The sequence below is a fragment of the Ursus americanus genome, chromosome 14 (assembly GCF_024610735.1).
Source record: "Ursus americanus isolate L20-20 chromosome 14, mUrsAme1.1.p, whole genome shotgun sequence".
In the NCBI taxonomy this organism is placed as follows: Eukaryota; Metazoa; Chordata; class Mammalia; order Carnivora; family Ursidae; genus Ursus; species Ursus americanus.
This window is the reverse complement of record NC_142140.1, coordinates 56,736,874-56,761,221: the sequence shown is the minus strand read 5'-3', so window position 1 is coordinate 56,761,221 and position 24,348 is coordinate 56,736,874. Positions and strand designations below refer to the sequence as shown.

The window sequence follows — 24,348 nt, the reverse complement described above, 5'->3', positions numbered from 1 at the left end:
CCTGAGCCGAAGGCAGACGCTTAACCACCCAGGCGCCCCTGTAACTGCATCTTCTTTTTCTCATATTGCCCCAAGATGTTGAATCTTTTTAAAAAATTGGGATATACTTGGCAGAGAGCACAGTATTCGTTTTAGGGGTAGAAGATAATGATTTCACAGGTGTGTATGTTGTGAAATGCTCACCCGAGTAAGTCTAGTTAATGTCCGTCATAGCTACAGTTGTTTTCCTGTGATGAGAAATGTTCAGATCCACTCTCTCAGCAACTTTTAAGTTGACAACACCGTGTTGATTATAATCACCACGGTGTTGTTACGTCCCCAGGACTGATTTCCTTTCTAACTGGGAGTCTGTATCTTTTGATCCCCCACCCACCCAACCCCAGAGGCTTGAGATGAGGCCGGAGCTAACAACATCGGGCAGGTGGTCAGAACAGCACCCGGCTCCCGGCAACACCCAGTGCTGGCTTAGCGTTGTTAGGTGCAAAGAGATTTGCTCCCTGACAGAGGAGTGGGCCCGCAGGCAGAACCTCGAGGACTCATTTAAGCAAAAAGGCAGAAAAAGACGTGTTTGGGGGTGAAGCCAGCTGACTTGGTGGTTCTCACCAGGGGCCGGGTCTGAGGACACGGATGGTTGTCACAACTTGGGAGAGGGGGAGTGCCCGTGACATCAAGTATGTGGGGCCAGGGATGCTGCCCGACACCAGGGTACCCAGGGTGGCCCCCAGAGAGCGACTCGGCCCCAATGTCAGCAGTGCTGAGGGGGAGACGCTAAGATAACCTAAGTGCCGGGTTTGTCAAAGGCGCAGTCCTACAATCTGTGCTCCAGATCTACGTGGAAGCTGGTCTGGGATGATTGCTGAAGGCCAGAGAGGCCGAGGCCCGCCCAGGGTCACTCGCGAGGGGACCAGGGAGCTGGCTGGCGCACCCACGACCCATCCCCAAGCTGGAGCATGGGACGCCGGCCCTGGGGAACGTGCGAAGGACAGAAGGAGCAGGACTGTGCCGTCATGGGTGGGCCGAGGGAGGTAAGCCCCCGCCCGGCAGTGTGCTCCCGTCCCTTCATCCGTGAAGTGGGGACACCTAAGCCGCAGAGCGGACACGATTAAAAGGGCTGGCGGGTGACATGAGTGGGACAGCCCTGGGCCAGAGTGGGCACGACAAGAGGATTCGGTTTCAGTGTTTTCTAAGGAGATGTGAGCACGGCAGTGGGAACACGGCCAGTCAGAGAAGGGGATGGAAATTTGGGAATCTCCGAGCTGGGGTCTGTCCAGGAGCAACCTGGAGTTCCCTGTGCCCGGGATGAGTCCCCCAGGGCTGCTGTCACAAAGAAACACACACTCAGAGGCTGCAAACACCACAAACGGATCACCTCCCAGGTCTGGAGGTCAGAAGTCTGAGATGAGTCTTATGTGGCTAAGATCAAGGTGTCGGCAGAGCTGGATCCTTCTGGAAGCTCAGGGTGGGGGGATCCTGTTTTCTTTGCCTTCTCCGGCTTCTCCAAGCTTGAGGTCTCTTCCTCCATCTTCAAGGTGAAGAGAACACCCACCCATCTCAAATTCTGACCTCTGCCTCTGTCCTCACACCCTCTCCAACCGACCCTCCTCCCACACGCCGGGACCCTCGCAATGATGTTAGGGCCCACCCGGATCATCAGGATCACCCACCCCCCATCCCCAGCTCCCTCACTGAATCCCATCTGCACAGGGTCCTCTGCCACGTGAGGAACCATATTCATAGGTCCCGGGGATTGGGACATGCACAGCTTTGGGGGGCAGCTTGCCACACCATTCCCCCACATGTCTAGGAAGGTCTGGGAAGAGCAGTAGGCCTTCTGCTTCTGCCGGCTCCCCAGGACACAGCACAGGCGGCAGGACTTAGGGGAGACGAAGGACCCTCACACCCTGCTCTTCTCCTGTCCAAGAACTTCAAGCCCCACGCCAGATCTGGCCCTGTCCTGTTCACGTCCTTGTGAGCAGAGCAGAAAAGGGGCCAAGGCGGCCACACACGGACCCCGTGTTGCTCAGCTCCTGGGGGAACGTGAGCACGCACACACATACATATACACACGCGTACACACAGCCCACACTTAGCTGCAGGTAAAATTTATTAAGGCACCACTGAAGCCTCAAGCGCCTTCGGCCAACCAGGCAGAGCTCAGCCCCCGTCTGCTCTCGAATGGGCCTCAGCAGCCCTGCCTCAACCCCATCCCCAGGAGGCCCACTTCGGAGGCCAGAAGTCCCAAGTCCACAGCTAAAGGCTGAAACCCAGGGGCCTTGATGCAGAAAAGGAGGCGGGGATGTAAGAAATCTGTCGCTGGTTTTTAAGAAAAAAGAAACTGGGGGGACTGAGAACCTCCTGGAAAGCATTTTTTTTTTCTGGAAACTTCCCCCTAGTGACTGAGGTGAGGCTCAGGACGTGCTCCGTCTGAGTGTGCAGAGGGGGAGGGACTGGTCGGTGGTCTGCTTCCCGAGGCGGCAGCCAAGGCGGGCTGGGGGGATGGCGAGGGACGCGTGTTCCAAGCGAGGCAAGGCGGCGACGGGTCCGGGGCGCGGGCCGGCCCCTCCGGGAGAGATGAAGTCGCTCGCGCCTCCTCCTGCCCGTCCTATTTCTTCTCTTCCGGGGCTTTCTCAATGAGGCCCGGGGCGAAGGGTCCCACCAGCCACATGATGGGCGTGTTCTGGGCCACGTACTCCACCATGTGGTCCAGGGCCTCTCGGGCCTTGGCCACCTGCTCTCGGCTCTGCGTCAGGATCGTGCTGGACAGGTCCTGGAAGGAATGGATGCCAGAAAAGGTGGCTTGGAGGTCCTCGACCTGGCGGCGGGCCTGCTGCACCTGGTCCTTCACGTGGCTGGGCAGCCCCTGGATGCTGGAGCCCAGCGAGGCGCACGTGCCCTGCAGCTGCTCGGTGATGTCCCGGAACATGGTGAGCGTCTGGGTCTCCACCTGCTGAGAAGGGGCGGACAATCAGGACCGGGCGCCTTGGGGGCAGCCGGATCCCAAGCCAGGGGAGAGAAAGCGGGGCTTCTCCCGCCGGCCTTCCAGAAAACCCTTCCCTAGGAGAGCCCGTCCAGGACGTGGTTTGGGACACCTGCTCTTTTGAGTTTCGGACACGTGACACATGTACCAAAGTGAAAAAGAGGCGGAGAGATTTTTTCCAAAGGAGATCAGCAGGTGGCCAATAAGCACATGCGAAGATTCAACTTCACAGTCATCAGGGAAACGCGGCGCAGACCCTCCGGGAGGCACCAGCTCGCGCCCACCAGGACGAGCAGGATCAAGAAGGGACCAGTGCTGGCCAAGACGGGGAGAACCTGGAGACCTCATACGTTGTGGGTCTCGTGCAGTCACTTTGGGAGACAGCCCGGTGGTCCCTCAAACTGTCCAACTACAGAGCTGCCCTACGACCAGCAACGCTACCCCTAGGAATCCCCCCCAAGAGAAATGGACACACGTCCACACGAGGCTGGTTCACAGGGCACCGTCCACAGGAGGCAAAGTGGAGACAACTCGCACGTCCATCACCTTGTAAACAGGTAAACACATGACCCACCCACACGCGGGCACGTCACTCGGCCGCGGACAGGAGCGGGGTACCCACCTGCGCTGCCCCGGGGACGGACCCCGAGGCCATGGCACTCAGGGAGGGAACCAGACACAGACGGCCCCACGGTGTGTGAGTCCACGTGAGAGACAGTCCAGAACAGGCTCCTCCACGGACGGGAAGGGGGCTCGTGGGGGCCGGCGGGGGGAGTGACTCCTGATGGGGACAAGATCTCCTTTTGGGTTGGCGGGAACGTTCTACACAGATCACGGTGACGGTCTCACAACCCCGCGAATACACTGAAAACCACTGAACCGCACACATGGCTGACTTGTAGAGCATGTGAGCTGTATCTCAAAACTTTTTTTAAATAGAAGATACTGCATTTTTTATATCTCCAGTTTTAAAGTTGTTTTTTTTTTTTTTTTTTTAAGAGGTCTGGAAGAACCTTCCAGGTGGAAGCCGTACATGGTGGGAGAGACTGCAGTGCACATTGGGACCTTAAGCTCCCTCCCCCACAGGGGAAGAGCGCAGGCTGGGTGGCAGGACTTTGCCCTGAACTCGTGGCAGAACACTCTGGATTTGAACGTGGTAGGAGGTGCCGACCAGAGTCAACATCTGCGTCTTCTTGTCGCCGCACTCGGCAGCTGGGGGAAGGGAGCGGGTCTGGGTGGTTTGGGTTTGAACGCTAACAGTTTTGCATTTAGAGGTACTGGTGATGGCTGCGTAAGTATCGACTGTGCGGCTACGTGTATTTGACATAGCAACTCAGAACGTCTCCCACTCAAGTGTGCCATTCCATAGTCTTTAGGAGATTCACAGGCTTGTGCGACTACTAGCTCTACCTCCAGAACATTCCATCACTCCCCCGAAGAAACCTCATCCCCATTAAGCGGTCAGCCCTAAGCCCCTCCACCGGCATCCCCAAGCCCCCTTCCCATCCATGGAGGAGCCTGTTCTGGGCATGTCTCTCACGTGGACTCACACTGTGGGGCCGTCTGTGTCTGGTTCCCTCCCCGAGTGTCGTGGGCTCAGGGTCTGTCCCCGGGGCAGCGCGTGTGGGCGCCGCGCTCCTGCTCGTGGCCGAGGGACGCTCCGGTATGTGGATTAACACGCTGTCTTGCTCCGTTCGCCCATCAAGGGACACCTGGACCGTCTCCACTTTTGGCAACTGTGAGTCCTGCTGCTGGGAACACAGTGTGTGGGTTTGGCTCACTTAGCCCGAAGAGCCCTGCAGGTCCTACAACCCACTGACAGATGGGGAAACCAAGGCCCAGGGAGGTTAAGCGGAGAAGCTATAGTGTGAGGTCAGCCCTGAGACCGAGGGATGTTCATAATGGGGCGTGAGAGTCACGTAAGGTGTTGACTCAAGGAAAGTCTCCATGAGCGATGGTAGAAGCAGTGAAAGTCAGAGCCTGGCAGGACAGGCCGATGCCTGGGACAGATGGAGGGACCAGAGGACGTTAGTGAGAAGTCGTCACGAGGCGCCAGGCAGGGGAGTACGGAGGGCTCGATGACGCCAGGATGGGGGAGAAGGTAAGTGAGACATGGCTTAGAATTTTAGCAGGTTGAGAGGTGTCTATCAAGTATCCCACAGTTCAGAAGCAACACCCACACCCAAGAGAGGAAATCCAGGTGGGCTTCCTGGAGGAGGTGCTGTTGTGTCCCAAAGGCAGTGAATGGGAGGAGAGGCTGTGGAAAGTATTCCCAGCAGGTAGGTCCATCCGGCAGAGGCATGGAGAGGGAAGTCAGGGCCCTAAGCACCCCATGTGTCCCCCAGGCTGGTACCTCCGGTTTGGCCGGGTTCCCCTCTGTGTCCTGGAGCTGCTTCTGGTTCCAGTTGAGCCACATCTGGTGTAGTTTCTCCTGGCCCTCCACCAGCTTCTGATCGACCCCTTGCTTGACGGTTTCCATCTGGAGCAGGAGAGCAAGGAGTGAGAGAGTGAGAGACACACAAGGAGAGAGGCTGCCTCCAGCGCCTGACCGAGGTCAGCAGAGCCCCATACATGTCCCGGGAGAGGCCTACGAAGTCCTCTTCCTATCTAAGATGGGATGGTTGAGAGGGGGAGGAAGGCAGGAGGGATGCTGTTCTCACACAGGCTTTCCACAGCTACGGTCTCATCACCAACAGGTGCGTGCACCGTCTGCCACGTGCAGAGGAAGGGGCCGAAATTCTCTGCAGCTCCTCCCATTCTGTCTGGTTCTCCTTGTGACTGGGCCTGAGCCACAGCACTGGCTGTGGCCAACGAACGTAAGCAGGAGGAACATAAGCAGGGTCTTAAAAGTGCTCCAATGGAATGTTATTCAGCCTTAAAAAAGAAGGGACCCTGACACCTGCCACAATGTGGAGGGACCCCGAGGACACAGTCCTCAGCGAGAGGAGCCAGACCCAGAAGGACACATCCCGCAAGACCCCACTCCCAGGAGGTCCCCAGAGGAGTCCCGTCCATACAGAGGAGACAGTGGGAGCCAGGGCTGGGGCAGGGGCTGGGGAGTCTGTGCTTCCTGGGGACAGAGTCTCCATGTGGGGAGACCGGAAAGTTCTGGAGACAAACGGTGGGGGTGTGTGCACGAGGGTGTGAGTGTGCTTCGTGCCGCAAAGATTTCATGTTGTGTGTAGCTTACCCCAATTAAACATTTACAAAGAGAAAGGAGAGCGCACTGAGTGGAGGAAGCTAGGCAAAGAGGAAGACGGCAGGAATTCAGCTCTTAGGGAAGAGACAGAGAACCCCGGCGGGGAGGGGCGGACGTGACTGCAGACAGGCGGGTGGCCCTCTCTGGGGTGATGGCATCCTTCCACATCTTGACTGTGGTGCTGGTCACGTGTCTGTTGATGTTTGTAAAACTCCTCAAACCATATACTTAGAAACGGGTGATTTTGCTGTCCCTGAATCACACCTCCACAGAACAGACTTGAAACAAAACCACCACCAAAACACCGCGTGGGTCCCTCAGTCCCCGGCCAGGAGGACAGCCTCCGCCGGCCTGTCTGCGCTGAGTGACGTCCCCCACGCACCTATGCTGGAGCCCTGACCCCCCAGGACCTCAGGATGGGCCTGTGCTTGCAGATCCGGGCTTTAAAGACGCAGGGGCCTGACTCCAATACGAGGTGAGCAGAGGGACGCCCGCTGAGGCCCCGGGGAGAAGACGGCGTCCGCACGTCCAGGCGGGAGGCCCGGAGGAAGCCGCGCTGCCGCACACCCTGATCTCACACCTCCCGCCCGCAGGCCTGGCTGACAGCTCGTCCTTGAAGCCCGCTGGTCGGGGGCCCTCCCGAGGGCCGCCCCCACCCCCCCATCCAGGCGGAGATGCACACGGGGGCGGGGGGAGCCGCCGGGTGTGGGGGTGCTCACCAGGCTGAGCGCCTGCGCCAGCTGCAGCAGGGCCTCCTGCGCGCGCTGGCGCGTGAGCTGCAGTTTGCCCAGCGAGTGCGCGTAGGCCCGCCGGCGCAGCCGCTCCGACAGCGAGCCCAGGCGCACGAAGTAACTCTGCTCCTGCCGCTGCTGCTGCACCGATGCGATGTCGAAGCCCTCCAGGGACGTGGCGAGGCTCGCTGCGGGGAGGAAGGCGGGAGAGGCCACGTCAAGGCCCGGATGCGGCAAGCGCGGCCCGGGCTCGCGGGGCGCACCCCTGGGCGCGGGGCCCGTGCGGGCTTGCACCTGCTGCCAGGGTTTTCTATCTGGGGGCTGCCGCTCACAAGCAGGGAAGGCTTGGCGCACGGGAGTCCCCTGCCTTGCTTTTCCCCATCTGTGAAATGGGTATGAGGGGAACCGAACTTCCCAGGATTAAGAGACCTTGGACTGACTAGTGTGAGGGTCTGCAAACCAAGACCCTTGGGCCACATTCGCCCGGCCTCTGGTTTTGTACCACGCCTGAACACAGCCCTGCACGTCGGTTATATATTTTTACGGCTGCTTTCAAACTACAGTGGTTTGTGGCCTCTTGGCCCGTGGACGCTAAAATATTCACGATCTGCTCCTTTGCAGAAAAAAGCCGGCCAAGCCTGTATTAGCAGCCGGCACATATCCGGCCAATATTTCACAAGGTTCTGGTGCGTTGTGTGTGTTCTCTTTAAATCTCAACAACTCTTCGAGGGAGGCACCGTTACCCCGGTTTTACAGATGAGGAGACAGGGACTCGCAGGTGAAGTGACTTGCCCAAGGTCACGCAGCTAGGCAGTGGCGAGTCAGGATTGGAAGCCAGGCCTTCTGACACCCGTTCTTAACCATGATACTTGCCAGGGGGAGAAGTCTGAGCCACATGAAAACCGTCTTAACAGCTTGTAAGGAAAAGTCAGGGCTGTCTAGTCCAGAAAGAGCCCATGACATTACAATACGGCAGGATGGAAACTGCCCGCCCTGATGATTTTATCCTAGTTCATCTGCTCCTTTCAAACTTTAACATAGTAGGTATAAGCCTGAGTTTTGGAAATAACCTGATATGGATTCGACTCCAGACCTCCTGACTCACTGGCTTTGTAATGCCCTATAGCATGGGTCCGCCAACTGCGGCCCCCAGGCCGAATGCCGCCTGTCTCTATAAATAAAGTTTTATTGGCACACAGTCACACTCATTCGCCTATCATCTACGCTTCTGTGTTAACAGCAGACTTACTAGCTGCAACACAGACCGTCCGACCCAAAAAGCCAAAAATATTTACCATCTGGTTAAGAAAACGTTTGCCACTCCCTGCTCTGCACAAAAGTGATTTTGTAAGTAAGTAAGCCTCAGTTCCCCCTTCGGTAGGACCACCCCAGTCAGAGCTGCCTGGATTGTGGAATTTGGGCTACCTCGTACTCAAAAACGGCACCCAAACGAGCATTTAGTCATTTTCGTCATCGATTTACAGCAGATGGTACGGCATCCTGTTTTCAGTAAGCGCTAAAGTTTCCTTTCTAGAAGAATCTGGAAAAGCTCACTTAAAGAAGTGTATCAAATAAATACTAGAGGGAGCAGGGTAACACAGGAGACGTGCCCCTGGTCGGGCAGGAAGCGCCTGGCTGTTCTGATAAGTAGGTGAGCTCTCTACTTTAGCCCCATTTTTCTGCATATCCTTTGGCCAGCCACGTTTCCAGAAACAAAAAACCGTGGAAAATCAAGGAATGAAATCCCACAGGCGGTCCCTGACCTCTTGCTCAATCAAGGTAAGCCTTCAATCAGGGCACTGCAGTTGCTTCTGCAAACATTACAAGTTCTGGAAGAACATACTCTCACCCAGGGGGCTGATGAACTTTCTGTATGCGGCCAGATGGGCAATGTTTTTGTCTTTGCAGGCAGTTCTACCGCGCCTCAATGAGTCAAGTCCGCAGTTGTCGTGCAGACACTCACAGACAACACGCGTGCTGGTGCGTGTCACCGTGTGCCAATAAAACTTTATTTACGAATGCAGGCGGTGGGCCTGATGTGGCACGGAGGTAGTCTGACACAGTCAGCTGGGGAAGAGGAGGTCATGGGAGGATCATTTCATGGTGACATTTAACAAAAAATTAACTACAGACACGTGGGACACTGAGAGGTGGACAAAATAGAAACCTGCATCTTGAGAGAAACAGATCTTCCCCCTTCTCCCACCAAAAGCGGGTTTGCAGAGCCTATCCCAAACCAGCGACGTCTGGAACCTGCTGCAGCCCAGAACTTCATGGCCCTCCGGGAACCCGGGGCTCTGCCCTTGGAAGTGAAAGCTTTGTTAGTTAGGCCTGGACGCCTGGCGGAGTCCTCGCACGTCTGAGCAAGCCGGCAGGGCCTGGCGGAGTGGGCAGGGGCCCTTGGCAAAGGGGAGAACCCTGAGGAGGGAGGAAAGAGGGCTGTTCGCCTGGGCCGAGCCCCCGAGCACACACGCCTAGGTCTGCCCGCTGCTGCAGAAGCTCGTACCTTCCCCCACTAGATGCCCCCCCCCGAAACCACAAGCACCGGTGTGCACAGCGATTTCACCCTTACCGGGCGGACACGAATACACAAGCAGAGCTGGTCAGATGGATCCCTTCTCTGCAGTGGCCTCCCCGAGCTCAGGACTTTCCTTCCAGCAGACCCTGCTTCTCCCCCTGCCTTCAGGGGCCGAGACCCACGGCTGGCTCTACCTGGCTTCGGCACCCACCATGGGCCGGCAGCTCCCTTCCTTCGAGAGGTTCGGGGTTGGGTTTGGGACCCTCAAAGGACAAGTGACATGCTACGCTCAAGCCACACACTTCAGGGCCGAAGATGACCAGCCCACCTGAGACATCAAGTTTCTCCACAGAGCAAAGGACCACGACTTTCCATGGAGGAGTCCCAGGGAGAATCAGGGAGACTCAGAGCCAACCCGAGGGGGGTCTCCAAGCGGCCAACAGTAGCGGGACAAGGGGAAGGTCAATAAAGCAAGCGTGTAGGATTGGAGTATGTCGTGTGATCAGCCCACTCACACCTATCGCATGAAAACCCGCTGCTGACAGTGGAGGAGGCAGACGAACCAGCCCGCGAGGCCAAAATAAATAAGGGGGGGAAGCTAGCCACCTGCCCTGCTTTTCCTCCACAAGCCACACCTGGGCTCATCAGAGCTGCCACAGAGAACTTTCTCCAAGACAGTTTCCAGCTAACGGAGAAAGCGGTGACACTTGGAGTAGTGACATTCTGCAGTCTCAGGCGAAGGAGGCAGTGGGAACGAGGAGGAGGTGCCCACCCACCAGGGAACCCCACGATTCCCTCTGCGTGAAGTTCTAGGAGAAGCGGGGCGTCTCACCCGGGAGGGGACGCTGGGCAGTGTCTGGTCGTACTGGGGGTGCTCCAGGCATCGAGGGGGTGGGGCCGGGGATGCGCCCCCCCCCCCCCGCCCCGAGAATGACCGCTGCCGTGGGGAACCCCTGATCTGGTCTGTCCTGCAGCTTTCTCCAGTTGTCCCAAATGTCTGGCTCCTCATTCAAACCAACCAACCCTGGCCAAAGTCGGATGGAGCGTGGTGTCTAGTTACAACCCCGCGGGCCCTGGCTGCCGTGGGCACCAGAGTCTGCACCGTGGCGTGGCCAAAGTCACAAGAGCCACGGGTACGAGAGCATGACTGTGGACCACAAATAGGATGCTGCTTCATCTCAACAGCTTTGTCCCCAGTTTGTCTGTCTATTCCTGCCTCCACCTGGACCAGCCCGCGTCACAACTGTGGGAGCAAGCACAGTCCCCTCCACCCTGGTCCCCAGTCCCGCCCTCACCCCCCAGTCCGCCATCCCCTCAGCGGCCACCAGAGGGCGCCCGTGAGCACCGGAGTCAGGTCATGTCGCCTCTGCCCACAGCCCTCCAGGGAATCCCACCTTCCCGGGGTTAATCCAAGTCCTCCCCGTGGTCCCCTAGGCCCTGCACGACCTGCCCTGTACCCCTCCCCATCTCCCCCTCGCCCTGGAATTCCTCTAACCCACCAGGCAGGTCCTGCCCCAGGGCTTTTGTTATCAACACTTCTCTCTACCCTGACAACACGCAGCTAGCCCGCTTGCTCGCCTGCCCCATTCGTGGTCATGTCACCTCCTCAGAAACATCTACCCAATCCTCCCCCCTGAAAATCTCTCCTTTAATCTGACTTCCTTATACTTTATACTGTGAATTCCACGAGGCAGAATTTTATCCACTGATGTATCCCCAGGACTTGGCCACACGGCAGAAGCTCAAGGAACATCTGAAGGGACAAATGCATGCCTGGGGGTGGGGGTGACAGAGAAGAGTTTGAACGCCTGCTGAGCACCAGGCCCCGTTCTAGACGTGGGACACAGCAGTGACCAAGACAGAAGCGGCTGCTTCGTGGAACTGTGAGAAAACACAGAGCCCAGCCGGGAGGAGGCGGGGAGAGAACTGTATGGACGAGGGAGTAGCTATTTTAGCGGCTTTACTGGGGAGGTGGCATCTGAGCACAGCTGGAGGTGGAAGGGCATCTAGGGAACATCCAGAAGGATGTCTAGGGGAAGAATGTTCTCAGTAGAGAGAACAGCTGGTGCAAAGGCCCTGCAGTGGGAGCATGGTCAAGGATCAGCAAGGAGTCAGTGTGGCTGGAGTAGAATGAATGAGGGGAGGTGGATAAGCACAAGGGGGGGGTGTTATACGGAGGACTTGGGTTTCTACCCTGAGGGACCTGGGAGCCCCCAAGGGCTGTGGGCAGAGAACAGGACCTGACTCGGGTGCTCACGGGGGCCCTCTAGTGGTTGCTCCACGGAGAACAAACACTGGGGGCCAGGGTGGAGGCCACCGCACTGATGCAGGTGGGCGCTGACAAGGGCTGCAGCGGATCCGAGGGGAGGTGGCAGGGTTGAGCTGCCACGGAGGGATAGACTCGAGGTGGCTGAGAGGGGTGGGAGCTCTGGCGGGCGGTGGGGGGTCCCAGGCCCAAGGGCTACTCACCCAGCTCAGCGTCCGTCATGGGCAGGTGGTTGTCAACCCACTCCTCCGACTTGCCCAGCACCGTGTCTACCCCACTCAGCACCATCTGGCCCACACGGGAGCCCATGACCGACTGGACGCCGCTGGTCACCATGGACTTGGTCGCATCCACACCAGTCTGCATGGCACCCCGGGTCACATCAACTGCCTCCGTCACTCGGGTGGCCACTGTGTCCTTGGCGCTGGACACTGTGCTGGACATGGCTTCTCGGGCCCCCGACACCTTGGACGAGACGAGCTCCTTGGTGTCCGCCAGAACCTACAAACAGGATAGCGTCAGCATCTTTGTCCTCTCTTTGAACCTGGGGACCCCCACCCCTGCACCCCAGCCTCCAGGGAGGCCAAAGGGAGGAGTTCCAGCTCCTGGATGACCCCGAAGGGTGGACGTGGAGTCTGGCAGCGAAGACCTCGAGCTCTGGAGCCTGGCATGAACCCTGGTTTGTTAGGTCCTAGCTGTGTGGCCTCAGGCAACTGGCCCCACCTCTCTGTGCTTCCATTTCTTTATCGGCAGTGCCACGGGCCTCAGTGTGTTGAACCCTAATCCCCATGACGTCAGAATGTGATTATTTGGAGATAAGGTCTTTACAGAAGAGATGAGGCCAGAGGGGAGGCCAGGGGAGGCCAGTCTGAAGTGCAGCAGGGGCCTCCCGCAGAGGAAGCAGCCCTACCAGCGCTCTGTGACCTCTGGCCTCTGGGACCGGGGGACAGGAAGTTCCTGTGTAAGCCGCCCAGCGGACAGATGTGGCGGGTCAGAACAGGGCTCGGCTCAAGGTTCCATCTGCGTGGCAGAGGAAGCTAAGATACCCCTGCGACGTGACCGCCTAGTCAGGCGCTGAGAATCCTAACCTTGGCCGGAGAGACCGTGTGCGAAGTCCCTTCGGACAGTGGTTCTCTAGGGCGATTCTGTCCCCAGGGGATGCTGGGCACTGTCTGGGGACACGTGTGGTTGTCACACTGCGGGAGCTCCTGACATCCAGGGGGTGGGGCTGGGGACCCTGCTCTGCCCCCGAGAGAATGCCCCCCCAACATCAGGGGTGCCAAGAGGGGAGGCCCGGACCTAGAGGCCCCGGAGCAAAACTAGAGCGACACGGAGGATGTACGCCGGTGTCTAAACATTCTGTCCCCACGAACTCCCAGCTAACCACCTTCAACTCCGCACGGCAAATGGGGCTATGTGCCCAAAACGTCACTGTGCTTGGGGATTTATTCCTGAAGCTTGTATTAAAACAGTAAAAACCAACACTCTATACGAGCCAGACGCTGTTCTGAGCCTTCAGATAATGGACCCGCTTCCGCCCTTTAAACCCCTAAGAGGAGGAGCGTACCCATTCCACCCACGAGAAAGTGAGGCCGGGAGGCTAAGCAGCCTGTCCGAGGGCCGTCTAGGTGCCAAGGACCGGACCTGGATTTTAACCTCGTACCTTGACTCCACCACCTCTAACGTGGGTTAGCAGGACAGTTAAGGGGTCGGCAACTTTCTCTGGAAGAGGGCCACGGAAATATTTTAGCTTGGCAGGCCGACGGTCTCTGCCTCAATGACTTAAGACTGCCCCTTGTAGAGTAAAAGCAGCCCTGGGTGCTGGGAACACGCGGTGTGTCCACGTGCGAGGAAAACCGCATTCAGCAGAGCTGGTGCAGGGCCGGCGGTGTGGACCCCTGGAATGGCTCTGGAACCCCGGAGACGCGGCCACAGCACCCACTGGGTGTTCCTGGATCCGCACCTATTGTTCCCGAGTCTACGCCTTGGAGCAGACCTCTGTGCGCAGAGCTCTCTGGAAGTTAAAAACCACACCACCCCCTTCCTACCCTTCTCAGCTGGCACCCCTCTGAACACCCAGACCTCTTGTTTCTTTGGGGTGGGGCTGTCACCTAGCTCACGCTGGCCCAGCTGACCACGCCACGTCTCACAGATCCGGGGACCGCTACATCTTCCTGGGGCGAGCCCGGGGCGGGGGGGAGGGGGGTTGACGTCACAGGCGTCCAGAGAGCACTGCGCCTCTGAGCTGGGGGCAGCTCGGCTGGGTGACCTTGTAGAGCGTCGCCCCGAGCTCATCCCTTCTATAAACGGAAGGAATGTTGGCCTCGAGCGGCGGCAGCAGGACAGGAGAACGCAAGCGCCTGGCCCTGAGGAGCTGGCTCTGCGGGGAAGCTTCTCCAGCCTTCTGTGAATTGGGCAGTTTCTGCAGTTTCCACCTTCAACCCCCAGCCTGTTAATGGCCTTTGCTGGGGAGACTCCTCCCCGGCTGCACTGAGTGCTGCCTGAGAGGCTGGGGCCGGCCTGGGGGGGTGCATAGCAGTCTCCCACCGACAGGAGGCGCCCGATAGCAGGTGGGGGGAGGGGCCAGCTCCCTGTGGAAGCAGGGGGGCCTCAGGGCAGAGCTCAGGAGAACTGGAGCTGCGGCGGGCTTGGCCCATGGCTCCCCCCCGCCCCCACACACACATCGGGGACCACAGAGCTCTGGTGAGAGAAACTGGACACGAAGAGGCACACCTGAGCGTGGCCGTGTGTTCCACGAGGCGCAAGCGGGACTCAGCATCCAGTCTGCCAGGCTAGAGTACGGGCGCCAGACAGTGCCCCCAAGCAGTGCGCAGCCTCACCCCACTCGGGAAGACAAACACGCAGTTAAACAGCCCTTCGGATGGCGTGGGGCCTTACAAGCCCACACAACCGGGACACCCGCGCTCAGAGCGGCGGGACTCACAAGCCCCAGAAGTGGAAGCAATCCACTGACAGGTGCAAGGCTAAACAAACATGGTCCGTCCACACCCTGGAATATTGTTCAGCCTGAGAACGGAAGGGACCCTGACACAAGCCACGCCATGGAGGGACCCTGGGGACACCAGGCTCAGCGAGAGGAGCCAGACCCAGAAGGACACATCCCGCAGGACCCCGCTCCCAGGAGGTCCCCAGAGGAGTCCCGTCCACACAGAGAGGAGTTGGTGGGAGCCAGGGCCGGGGGTGGGGAGTCCGTGCTTCCTGGGGACAGAGTCTCTGTGTGGGGAGATGGAAAGTTCTGGAGACAAGGGGTGGGGGTGGCTGCAAGACGGTGTGAGTGTGCTTCGTGCCACGGAGCTGTGCGCTTAGAGCTGGTTAAAGATAACACATGTTATGTTGTAAAAGATTAACATAACTGGTGCACAACTGTCCAGCAACATTCCAACAGCCAAGAAGTGGGAACGACCTGAACGCCCATCGCCCGCTGAATGGATACACACATGGTCCCCCCGCTCGGGAGCGAGGCGCCCACACGTGCTGCCCCGGGGACGGACCCCGAGCCCACGACACTCAGGGAGGGAACCAGACACAGAAGGCCCCACAGCGTGAGTCCACGTGTGTGACACGTCCAGACCGGGCTCGTCCACGGGTGGCAAGTACCTGAGTGGTTGCCAGGAGTGTTTGGCAGGAAAGAGATTAACAGCCAAGGGACGTGGGGCTACTTTTGGGGCGATGCCCACACAACGGCTGCACTAGAACCACTGAGCTGTAGGCGTTAAATGAGCTCATCGTGCACGTGTGACTCACGGCTCAGGGAAGCTGTCGTGGCACGCTACAGCGATGCTGGCCACGGGCCACGCGCAGCTACTTACACCTAAAATTGGTCAGTGAGTTCCTCAGTGACACCAGCCTCATTCTAAGGGCTCCGCAGCCAGATACAGCTGGTGGTTTCCAGACTGGACGGCGCAGAGAAAGAACGTGGACATCGGACACAGTTCTGGACAGAGCTGAGCGAGCAGGACCTTCTTTAAGAGGGAAGGGAAGGCCTCTGAAGAGGCGGGATTAGAACAGAGACCTGAAAGTCTGGTTCATGAAGAAGGAAGTGCACGTACAAAGGGCCTGAGGTAGGACTGGGACAGACACGTTCACTATATTTGCTTCCCACGGCCTCCCCTGAATGAAAGTCCCACGAGGGCAGGTACTCTGTTCCCATCCCTGTGTCCGGTCCACACGGGTACTGATGTGCCTCGACACGGAGTGCAGAGGCTGGCGGGGCCGGCGGGGGACAGAGGAGGTGGGCAATGAGGGCTGGGAGGCTGTAGGGCCTGATCAGGTGGGCCACCTGGGCCGTAAGGACAGCCTTGGCTCTTGCCCCAGGCAAGGTGAGAGACCCAAGGGGGTTCTGAACACATCTGGCTGGTGTTTCGATCACTCCTCCAGCTGCCCAATGGGGAGCAGATTCAAGGCGGGGGTGGGGACAGACCGAAGAGGGCTCAGGGAGAAAGCAGTCTCATGGGTCTATTCTAGCAGAGGCAGGGGTGGGACCACAGACTTCAGAGCCCAGGAGGCCCCCCACCCCCGCGGAACCCCCAGCCCCAGGGGCTGCTGATGGCGGAGCTCAGTTACCTTCTCCGTGTGCTGCTGCAGGATGGGAAGGTTCTCCTCCAGCTTGTCCAGCCCCCGGTGGGCGTATTCGCTGGCCGACGTGACTGCACGGGGCAAGACAGGAACCGTGGGTCACAGGACGTACGCAGCCCTCGGGGCCGGGAAGGCCGGCCGGAGCTGGCTGGGGGGAACAGGGCCAGGAGTGGGGCAGACCCCCCCCACTCCACCCCCCGAAACCGCCAATAGGAAGGTCCCAGGCTCTCCGGGGCTTCACTCACTCTGTGGCTCCAGCTTGGAGAGGATGGGCTGGGCCCCGCTGACGGCGGCCGCCGTGAGGGTCTTCACGCCCTTCTCGGCTGCGTCGCAGACGGTCTTGACGTGGGGGTGGCTCTCCTTGGTGGAGGCGTAGGCCGCGGACACCATGTTGCAGGTGGAGCTGATGAGGGGCATGCCGGCCACGCGGTCGACCACGCTGGGCTACGGGGACAAGCAGCTCAGCGGGCTGGGCCTGCAGCTCGGGGTGCCCTGCCGTTTCAGGCCACGGCTCCGCACACGCTTGTCCTGCATCCAGGGGGTCGCACACGCCACGGCTTCGAGGTTGCCCCACGAGCACTTCTTACACCTTAGCCCTGCCGCTCATCTGTTCGAACGTACACTGGACGCCCACTGGGCGCCGGGCACAGACAAGAGCCCCACTCTCACGGCGCTTCGCGTCTACCGCTGGGGTCAGCAAGCGACAGCCCACGGGGCCCACACCTCATTTTCTTATTCTTGTCTGGTTTTTCCTAACAGCTGAATCCAGAAGTTCACAGATCGTTAATTCCACTACTTTACAGCGCACGACTCTAACATTTTTAGTGTTTTCATTAGGTTGTGCAACGGTCGTGGCTAATTCTAGAACTTCGCCATCCCTCCAGAAAAATGGTCACTCCTCATTCTCCCCTCCCCCAAATCCCGGCCCCCACGAGCCCCTTTCCCGTCCATGGATGAGCCTGTTCTGGTCGTGTCACAGATGTGGACTCACACGCTGTGTGGCCTTCTGTGTCTGGTTCCCTCCCTGAGCGTCGTGGGCTCAGGGTCCGTCCCTGGGGCAACGCGGGTCAGTGTTTCATTTTTTAAATTGTGGTAAAAATGCACATAAAACTTACCATCTTAACCATTTCCAAGTGCACAGCTCAGTGGCATGAAGCACACTCACGCTGTTGAGCAGCCACCCCCACCCTCTGTCTCCAGAACTTTCCATTTCCCCACACGGAGACTCTGTCCCAGGAAGCACGGACTCCCCACCCCCGGCCCCGGCTCCCACCATCTCCTCTCAGTCTCTGTGGACGGGACTCCGCTGGGGACCTCATCTAAGTGGATTCATACAGTACTTGTCCTTTTGAGTCTGGCTCATTTCACTAAAGGATCACGTCCTCAAGGTCCAACCACATTGTGGCAGGGGTCAGTGCTTTCTTCCTTTATGTGGCTGATATTCCATTGGTGGCTGGTTCTATAAAGTTTTATTAGCACATATCCACCCCCATTCATTTACCCTCTAAGAGCGGAACAGAGTCGAGACAGCCCTTCTGAGGCTCAGCTTCCCCACCCACCACACGGGGAGACTTCCTGTCCGATAGGAGTCACAAAGATCACTTGGGAGAAGGCACCGGCAGAAGACGTAACTCACAGGGGCTGTGTGGAGAACCTGTGTGTGGGGAGTGTCCATCCATTTTATGGAAGGGTTAACTGAGGCACGGAAACCTAAGTCAGCCACCTAAAGTCACAAACCCAGCCAGCGGCAAAGCTGGGCCTTGGACTCAGGCCCTCTGCCTCCAGCTTACCCCCGAGGTCTCTTTAGGAGTTAATCCCAAATCTCCCCTGCAATCCAGCAACTCTGCTTTTAGGAACCTAGCCCAGGACAGGAAACACACGTCCACACAACACGCGTACGTGAATACACGTGGCAGCCTCATTCAGAATGGTCAAGAAGTAGAAACAGCCCAGACGTCCATTGCTTGGTGAGGGGATTAAAGAAATTATGGTGTATGAAGTATGTTTTTTAAAAATTCACAGCCTCAGAGCCTCAGTGAGCCAGGCTGGGCTCACTTGGTAGAGCATGTGACTCTTGATCTCGGGTTGTGAGTTCGAGTCCCATGTTGGGCATAGAGTTTACTTAAAAAAGAAAAAAACTGGGGCGCCTGGGTGGCGCAGTCATTAAACGTCTGCCTTCAGCTCAGGGCGTGATCCTAGTGTTCTGGGATCGAGCCCCACATCAGGCTCCTCCGCTAGGAGCTTGCTTCTTCCTCTCCCACTCCCCCTGCTTGTGTTCCCTCTCTCACTGGCTGTCGGCTGTCTCTGTCAAATAAATAAATAAAAAATCTTAAAAAAAAAAAAAAAAGAAAAAAAAAGAAAAAAATCATAGCCTCCAAATGGTCAATAGGTACACAAAAGACGCTCAGCGTGAGGGATCACGAGGGAAATGCCAAAACAACAAGGAGACACCACCTGACACCCGTCAGGATGGCTACTAGCAAAATGAAACAAATTAACAAGCAATGGTGAGGTTGGAGAGAACCTGGAACTCGTGTGCCTTGTGTGGGAGGGAACAGGAAGTGACCCAGCCACTGTGGAAAACAGCACGGCGAATTAGAAAGAATTACAAACAGAAATCACCCTACGAGCCCACAATCCACTTCTGTGTCTATCGACCAAAGGACTGAAAACAGGGCGCCTGGGTGGCTTGGGTGGCCGAGCGCCTGCTTTTGGCTCAGGTCACGATCCCGGGGTCCTGGGATCGAATCCCGCCTCAGGATCCTTGCTCAGCAGGGAGCCTGCTTCTCCTTCTCCCTCTGCTGCTCTCCCCCTGCTTGTGCTCCCTCGCTCTCTCAAATAAATAAAATTAAAAAGAAAAAAAAAAAGGAAATGAAAACAGAATCGCGAAGAGATCCTTGGACACTCATGTTCAAAGCAGCATTATTCACAGTGGCCGAAGGATGGAAACAGCCCAGGTATCTGTGGACGGACAAACAGAGTGCAGTCCGGGCAGATAATGGAACACTAGCCCGCCTTACAGAGGACATCCCGACACCTGCCTCGATGTGGGCGGGCCTTGAGGACATCGTGCTCAGTGACAGAAGCCAGACCCAAAGAGACAAATCCTGTAGGATCTCACTTATGAGGGACCTAACGTCAAAGAGCCTACTTTTATAAAAGTGATTTTATCTTCCTACTTACGTGAAACGTCCAAAAGAGGTAAATTCATACAGAAAGCAGATTAGTGGGTGCCAGGGGCTGGGGGAGGAGGGAATGGGACTAACTGGTAATGGGGATGGGGTTCCCATCTGGGGTTTGATGGAGGTGGTTCTCCTACATCATGAATGTACTGAACGCCACTGAACTGAACACTTCAAAATAATATTTTTTCTTTGTTATGTGTTGTTTTACAACAATTTTAAGAAAGGGAGGAAGCACTGACACCCGCTACAAGGCAGATAAACCCCCAAAACATGACACTCAGTGAGAGAAGCCAGACAGACTCCATTCGAAATGTCCAGAACAGGCAAACCCACGAGACAGCAGATGAGCGGCTGCTGGGGCAGATGAGGAAGGAGGAGGGAGTACGAACCAGACGGGGTCTCTCTGGGGGGATGAAGCATGTCCTAACGCTGTACGCTGATGGCTACAGGACTTGGTAGCTGACTAAAAACCACTGGGGAGCACCCTTCCCAACGGCGCATCTTACGGTATGTAAATGATATGTTAATAGAGTTGTTTATGAACGCTACATAGTTATTACTGAAGCTGCGAACAAGGAGAAGAAATGGGGGCTGACTTCCTAGGATGACCCTCCAAGCACCTGCAGACAGGACAGCGGTGGGGGTGGGGGGAGACAGGCGGCTTCAGAGCAGACCCGATCTGCCCAGAGCCTTCGGGATTCCCGGTTCTGCACCCCCCCCCCGCCCCGGGTCTGCGTGATGGCTCCCCTCAACCGCAGAAACCCCCCCCCCACGCTACCAAAGGCTCCCCGCCCTACGGTATGGGAAGCCTCATCCCATGGTCCTGGCCCTCCCTCACCTGCTGGGCCGGTTCTTCTGCTGTCGCCTGGGTGCTGGTGGTGGCTTCTGTCTCGTTGGCAGACATGGTTCCCCGAAGCAGGCACTGTGGTGGACAGACGGGCTAGTCAGGTACAGCGTGCCCTATCCCTCCCTCCAGGAGAAAGTGCAAGTTCACAGCACCCTGCAACTCCTCCCCCGTTTCTTAGAGCCCCGCCCCTCAATCATTCACAAGCACCTGTGGCCGGGGCAGAGGCGGGGAGCTGATTCAGCAGGGCCAGGTGGGGCCGGGAGTCTGCATCCCTAACCAGCTCTCAGGTGCTGCTGATGCAGCAGATATCAGGGCCACACCTCGAGGGCCAACTCCAAGGGCTCCACTCGGTCAATGCTTCGGGGAGACGCCTGGGGTGCGAAACCTTTGGGGAGAGCAATTTGCCAGGGGCTGCCTGCTTTCAAGAGTCATTGTCCCTGTGACCCGGAAACCCTGAGGGGATGGTCCCACACCTGTACTGCCATGTGGGCAGAGCCGTGTCGGCCACAAGAGAGTGGAAGCAACCTGGTTCCCCCGCAGGAGGGACCTGGAGAAAACAAGGACCTAGCCCAATGCAGTGGCCACAGACTAGAGACCTACGCATCCCTGGCTGGACCAGGATTTTCAGAGACGAAGAGTGTGCACGGGGCGAAAATTGGTGCTTCGTTTGCTCAGGATCTTTAGATACAGGAAACTGTTAACAGTGACCACCTTCCAGGGAAGATCAAGCAGCTGGGGCAGGCCTGACTTTTGAGCCACGTAGATAATATTACTAGTTCAAAAAAAAGGTTAAGCATTAAAAACAAAACACCCCACAAACCAAGTAAGGGAGACCATGCCTGGCCCTACCGCAGACCAATCAAGTCAGGCTCGGGAGGGAGGGCAGGGCAAGGGGGGCGCCCCAGGTGAGGCCCAGGCGCATGTTCACAAGGTACGATGCGAGCCACCACGGCTGTGCTCCGTTTTCCTGGCCAGCTGGCAGGAGGTGGGTAAAGCGTCATTCCCAGTCCTCCCATGCTATACCGTGCTGAGCAAGGAGTCTCCTCTTCGCTGGCCTCAGTCCTCTCACCTGTGCGAGGAGCTAAAGGCAGAACCTGCCTTCAGGGCTGGTTCCCCTGGTAATTCTGGGATGAGCCTGTTGTGAACCCCCGACCTTGACTCTGACCATTTCCTTCTAGAGGAAGGGGGCCCATCCTCCTGGCTGTCGTGTTGCCCTGTCCCCCAAGCAGAGCTCAGCAAACTGAGGCTTTGAGAGCATCAGTGCTGGAGTCCAAACCGGTTCTAATCCCAGCTTTGGAACTCGCTAGCAGTGGGAGCTTGGGAAAGCAGCACCCTCTCTCAGAGCCTTGCTTGCCCCATCCGTAACATGGGGATAACCCGTCCTAGCTCAGAGCCCCTACAGATTGGCAGAGCGACATGTGGCGCTTAGCTCAGGGCCTAGCATAAAGTAGGTGCTCAATAAACGGAACCATTTCACACATGGGTGAAGCCGGCCAGGAATGGGCTTCTGCTTGGTACTAAGGTCCCCAGACTGGGAAGTGAAGCGAGTAGGCACACCCGTCCCCGGTTATCATCAGGAGTCCAGTTATTCCCCTCGCCCTCCCTGGAGCCTGAGCTCACGTGGGCACCTTGGAGGCCCATTCTCCCATCAATCCCTCCTAGAGCGGGTTCAACCAAGGGCGGCCACTGCAGATGTCAGCACCCCATTAAAGTCCTTGGGGTCCGCAAGCCTCCCCCTCAACCGCTCAGTGAGAGAATTGGTTTGAAGCTGGCTCCAGCTGCCAGAATGAGAGCTAGCTGGAACCGGTTGTAGTCACGCAGACGTCCAGCTGCAGCCGGAGCACGCTGAGACAACTTCCAAAGTTCCCGGAGCCGAGGTCCCAGGCCCCTCCGTTCCAGCTCAATCCTGACAAAGGTCCCAAGGACTCAGATAAGGGGTAGGCCTTCCCAGTCGCCTTGAGCAATCCACTGGCCACACCCACCTAAGGGAAGAGGGCGGGGTCTGCCCGGGAGCTCCCCAGAGCCAACTGGGGTGGCGGGGTAGAAATCAGAAACTCGGGCAGGGGAGGAGCTAAGCCCCCGGGCGGCCAACCCATTTGCCGAGGAGGGGTCCTTGCTAGGCAGAAGGCCCCCTGATTGGGGGGCCAGGGGCGCTCTGGACCCAGGGAGGGCCGATTTCCTGTGCAGGATAGGTTGCGGCTCGCCTCCAAACTGCGTTTGCAAAGCACGCACACTTTTTAGAGAGGATGTGTTTTAGCAGGGGGGGATTTACCCCCTCTTGATACTGCCACTTCTAGGGGGCTCTTTCAGGCGCCCCCTCCCCGCCCAACGAATGTCTCAGGAATTGAAAGGGTAGAGTTTTAAAGTTTGACTCTGCTCCAGAAATAGGTGGGAGGGGGGTTTGAGGGGGCGGAGCGGGAAGAAACAGGAGAGCTCAGGCCAGGCTGGAGACCCCTCCCCAGGCCGCAGAGACCAGCAGAACCCCCAGGAAGGTTCTCCCCGCTTCTTCCTGCCCTGGGACGCCCCGGGACTCGGCGGACCCCGCCCCCCACCTCAGTCGGGCCCCCTCCTCTCACCGCGGTCAGCGGGACGTACACGACGACGAGCTCCGAAACCGTCTGGCCCTGCCCTGGGGAGGCTTTTATACTCACGGGGGCGGGCGATCGGGAATGACGGGCCGGAGGACCAATCGTATAGGGAGATTGCCCGCCGCCTGGCCACGCCCCCGCTCGGTCTGGGACGTTGGAGCCACAAGTGAAGTCCGGGAAGGGCCAGACTTTTGCGGGCGGCGCGTGCGGTCAGCGCGGTGGGACGCCTGTAAGATGCCTGATCCAGCCAAGGGCGCCTCCTCCCGACCTAGGGATCCTATGAACTCGGCCCAGGGAGGGGCTATCCGAGTTCTGGGGTCCACCGGTCCCCCTTTTCTCCGGGGGTGGTGAGAACTCAGAGATCGTTGTTTGATGCCCCCAGCGTGTCAGGAGTCGCGCCCCAACCCGCGCCTGGGCAGAAAGGTGATAGAGCCAAGCTCGACCCAGCAGTATGAGCAGCCTTCACAACAGCGGTGAACAGAGATGGAGTGTTTTCCTCCTGCCCTGACCTGCATGACACCATTTAATCCCTTCCCAAACTGGTCCTTTATCATCCCCATCTTACAGATGAGAAAACTGAGGCCCAGAGACGGTCAGCCAAGGGCAGTGCTGGGATCAACTCCCAGATCTCTGACTCCTGGTTCAACCCCTTCCTGAAGCAGGAACCACTTGGATTCCACCCTCCCCCACATCCTTTATCTTCTTGGTCTATAAAACGAAGTCTCAAACTCAGATAGCCCCAGAGACCAAAAGGAAGTAAATGCCTCCTCTAAAGTGTTAGCAGCATGGCAGAGCATTGCCCTGTGGAAGACCCACCCAGAGATTCCCATATCCATGGGGATTCTAGACTAAAGCAAGTGTCCTACCTTTTAGAAAACCATTGGACCAAATAAAACCCAACCGGGACCATATTCAGCTAAGGAGCCACCAATGTGCCACTTATACTAAATTATGTGGGGTGGGGTAGGGCGGGGCCTCTGAAACCTCCGGAAAGAACGTGGAAGGAAAGCTGGTGTCTATGACTGAGTGCGTTTTTTGGACAGTGGCTATAGCAACACCATGCCATAGAGCTTTCTGAGATGCTGGGGATTCTCTAGAATTTCCACCGCTCAGAATGGTGGCCACGAGCACCATATGGCTTTTGCACATCAAGAAACAGAATATTCACATCTAAGTAACCACATGTAGCTAGTCAGATTCTCGAGTGAGTCTGAGGCACCAAAAGGATTAAAGCAATCAGCTACAACAGTTAAAAATTTCACATTGGCTGCTGGCCTTGTTTCCTACTCATTCATTCAGCAAGTTTTATTGTGCTGCTATGCTGGGTGCTGGCAACATAGCCGTGAGTAAAACAGATCCCAGCCTTGTGGCGCTCACCGCCAGTGGCAGAGACAGACAATCAGCAAGAGAGATGAGTGAAATGCGTAGTGGGTCAGGTTAC

General features: G+C 57.6%; 1 protein-coding gene across 6 annotated transcripts; it reads right to left on the bottom strand.

Moving 5' to 3' along the window:
• Window positions 1-2,086: 2,086 nt before the first annotated feature.
• On the bottom strand, window positions 2,087-22,958 carry PLIN3 (perilipin 3). 6 transcript variants are annotated; one of them, XM_045804317.2, is made up of 9 exons: window positions 22,896-22,958; window positions 20,311-20,394; window positions 16,533-16,731; window positions 16,276-16,358; window positions 11,895-12,192; window positions 6,896-7,095; window positions 5,331-5,456; window positions 4,528-4,728; window positions 2,087-2,947 (listed from the first exon to the last, which is right to left on the bottom strand). In XM_045804317.2, the coding sequence occupies exons 2-9, from the start codon at window positions 20,374-20,376 to the stop codon at window positions 2,603-2,605; spliced, it is 1,518 nt and encodes a 505-aa protein (XP_045660273.2). In that variant the 5' UTR covers window positions 20,377-20,394; window positions 22,896-22,958; the 3' UTR covers window positions 2,087-2,602. The 6 variants fall into 6 exon arrangements, with proteins under 6 accessions (XP_045660273.2, XP_045660276.2, XP_045660275.2 ...); XM_045804320.2 differs by having other exon boundaries at window positions 2,087-2,944; XM_045804319.2 differs by having other exon boundaries at window positions 4,528-4,725.
• Between the last annotated feature and the right edge of the window lie 1,390 nt (window positions 22,959-24,348).

Bases quoted from the DNA above. Each gene is read 5' to 3' on its own strand.
- PLIN3 (XM_045804317.2), bottom strand. From the start codon at position 20,376: ATGTCTGCCAACGAGACAGAAGCCACCACCAGCACCCAGGCGACAGCA. The intron at 12,193-16,275 runs GTAACTGAGCTC...TCCTGTTTGTAG, and splicing joins TGCAGCAGCACACGGAGAAG to GTTCTGGCGGACACCAAGGA. The intron at 7,096-11,894 runs GTGAGTAGCCCT...TCCTCCCCGCAG, and splicing joins CATGACGGACGCTGAGCTGG to CGAGCCTCGCCACGTCCCTG.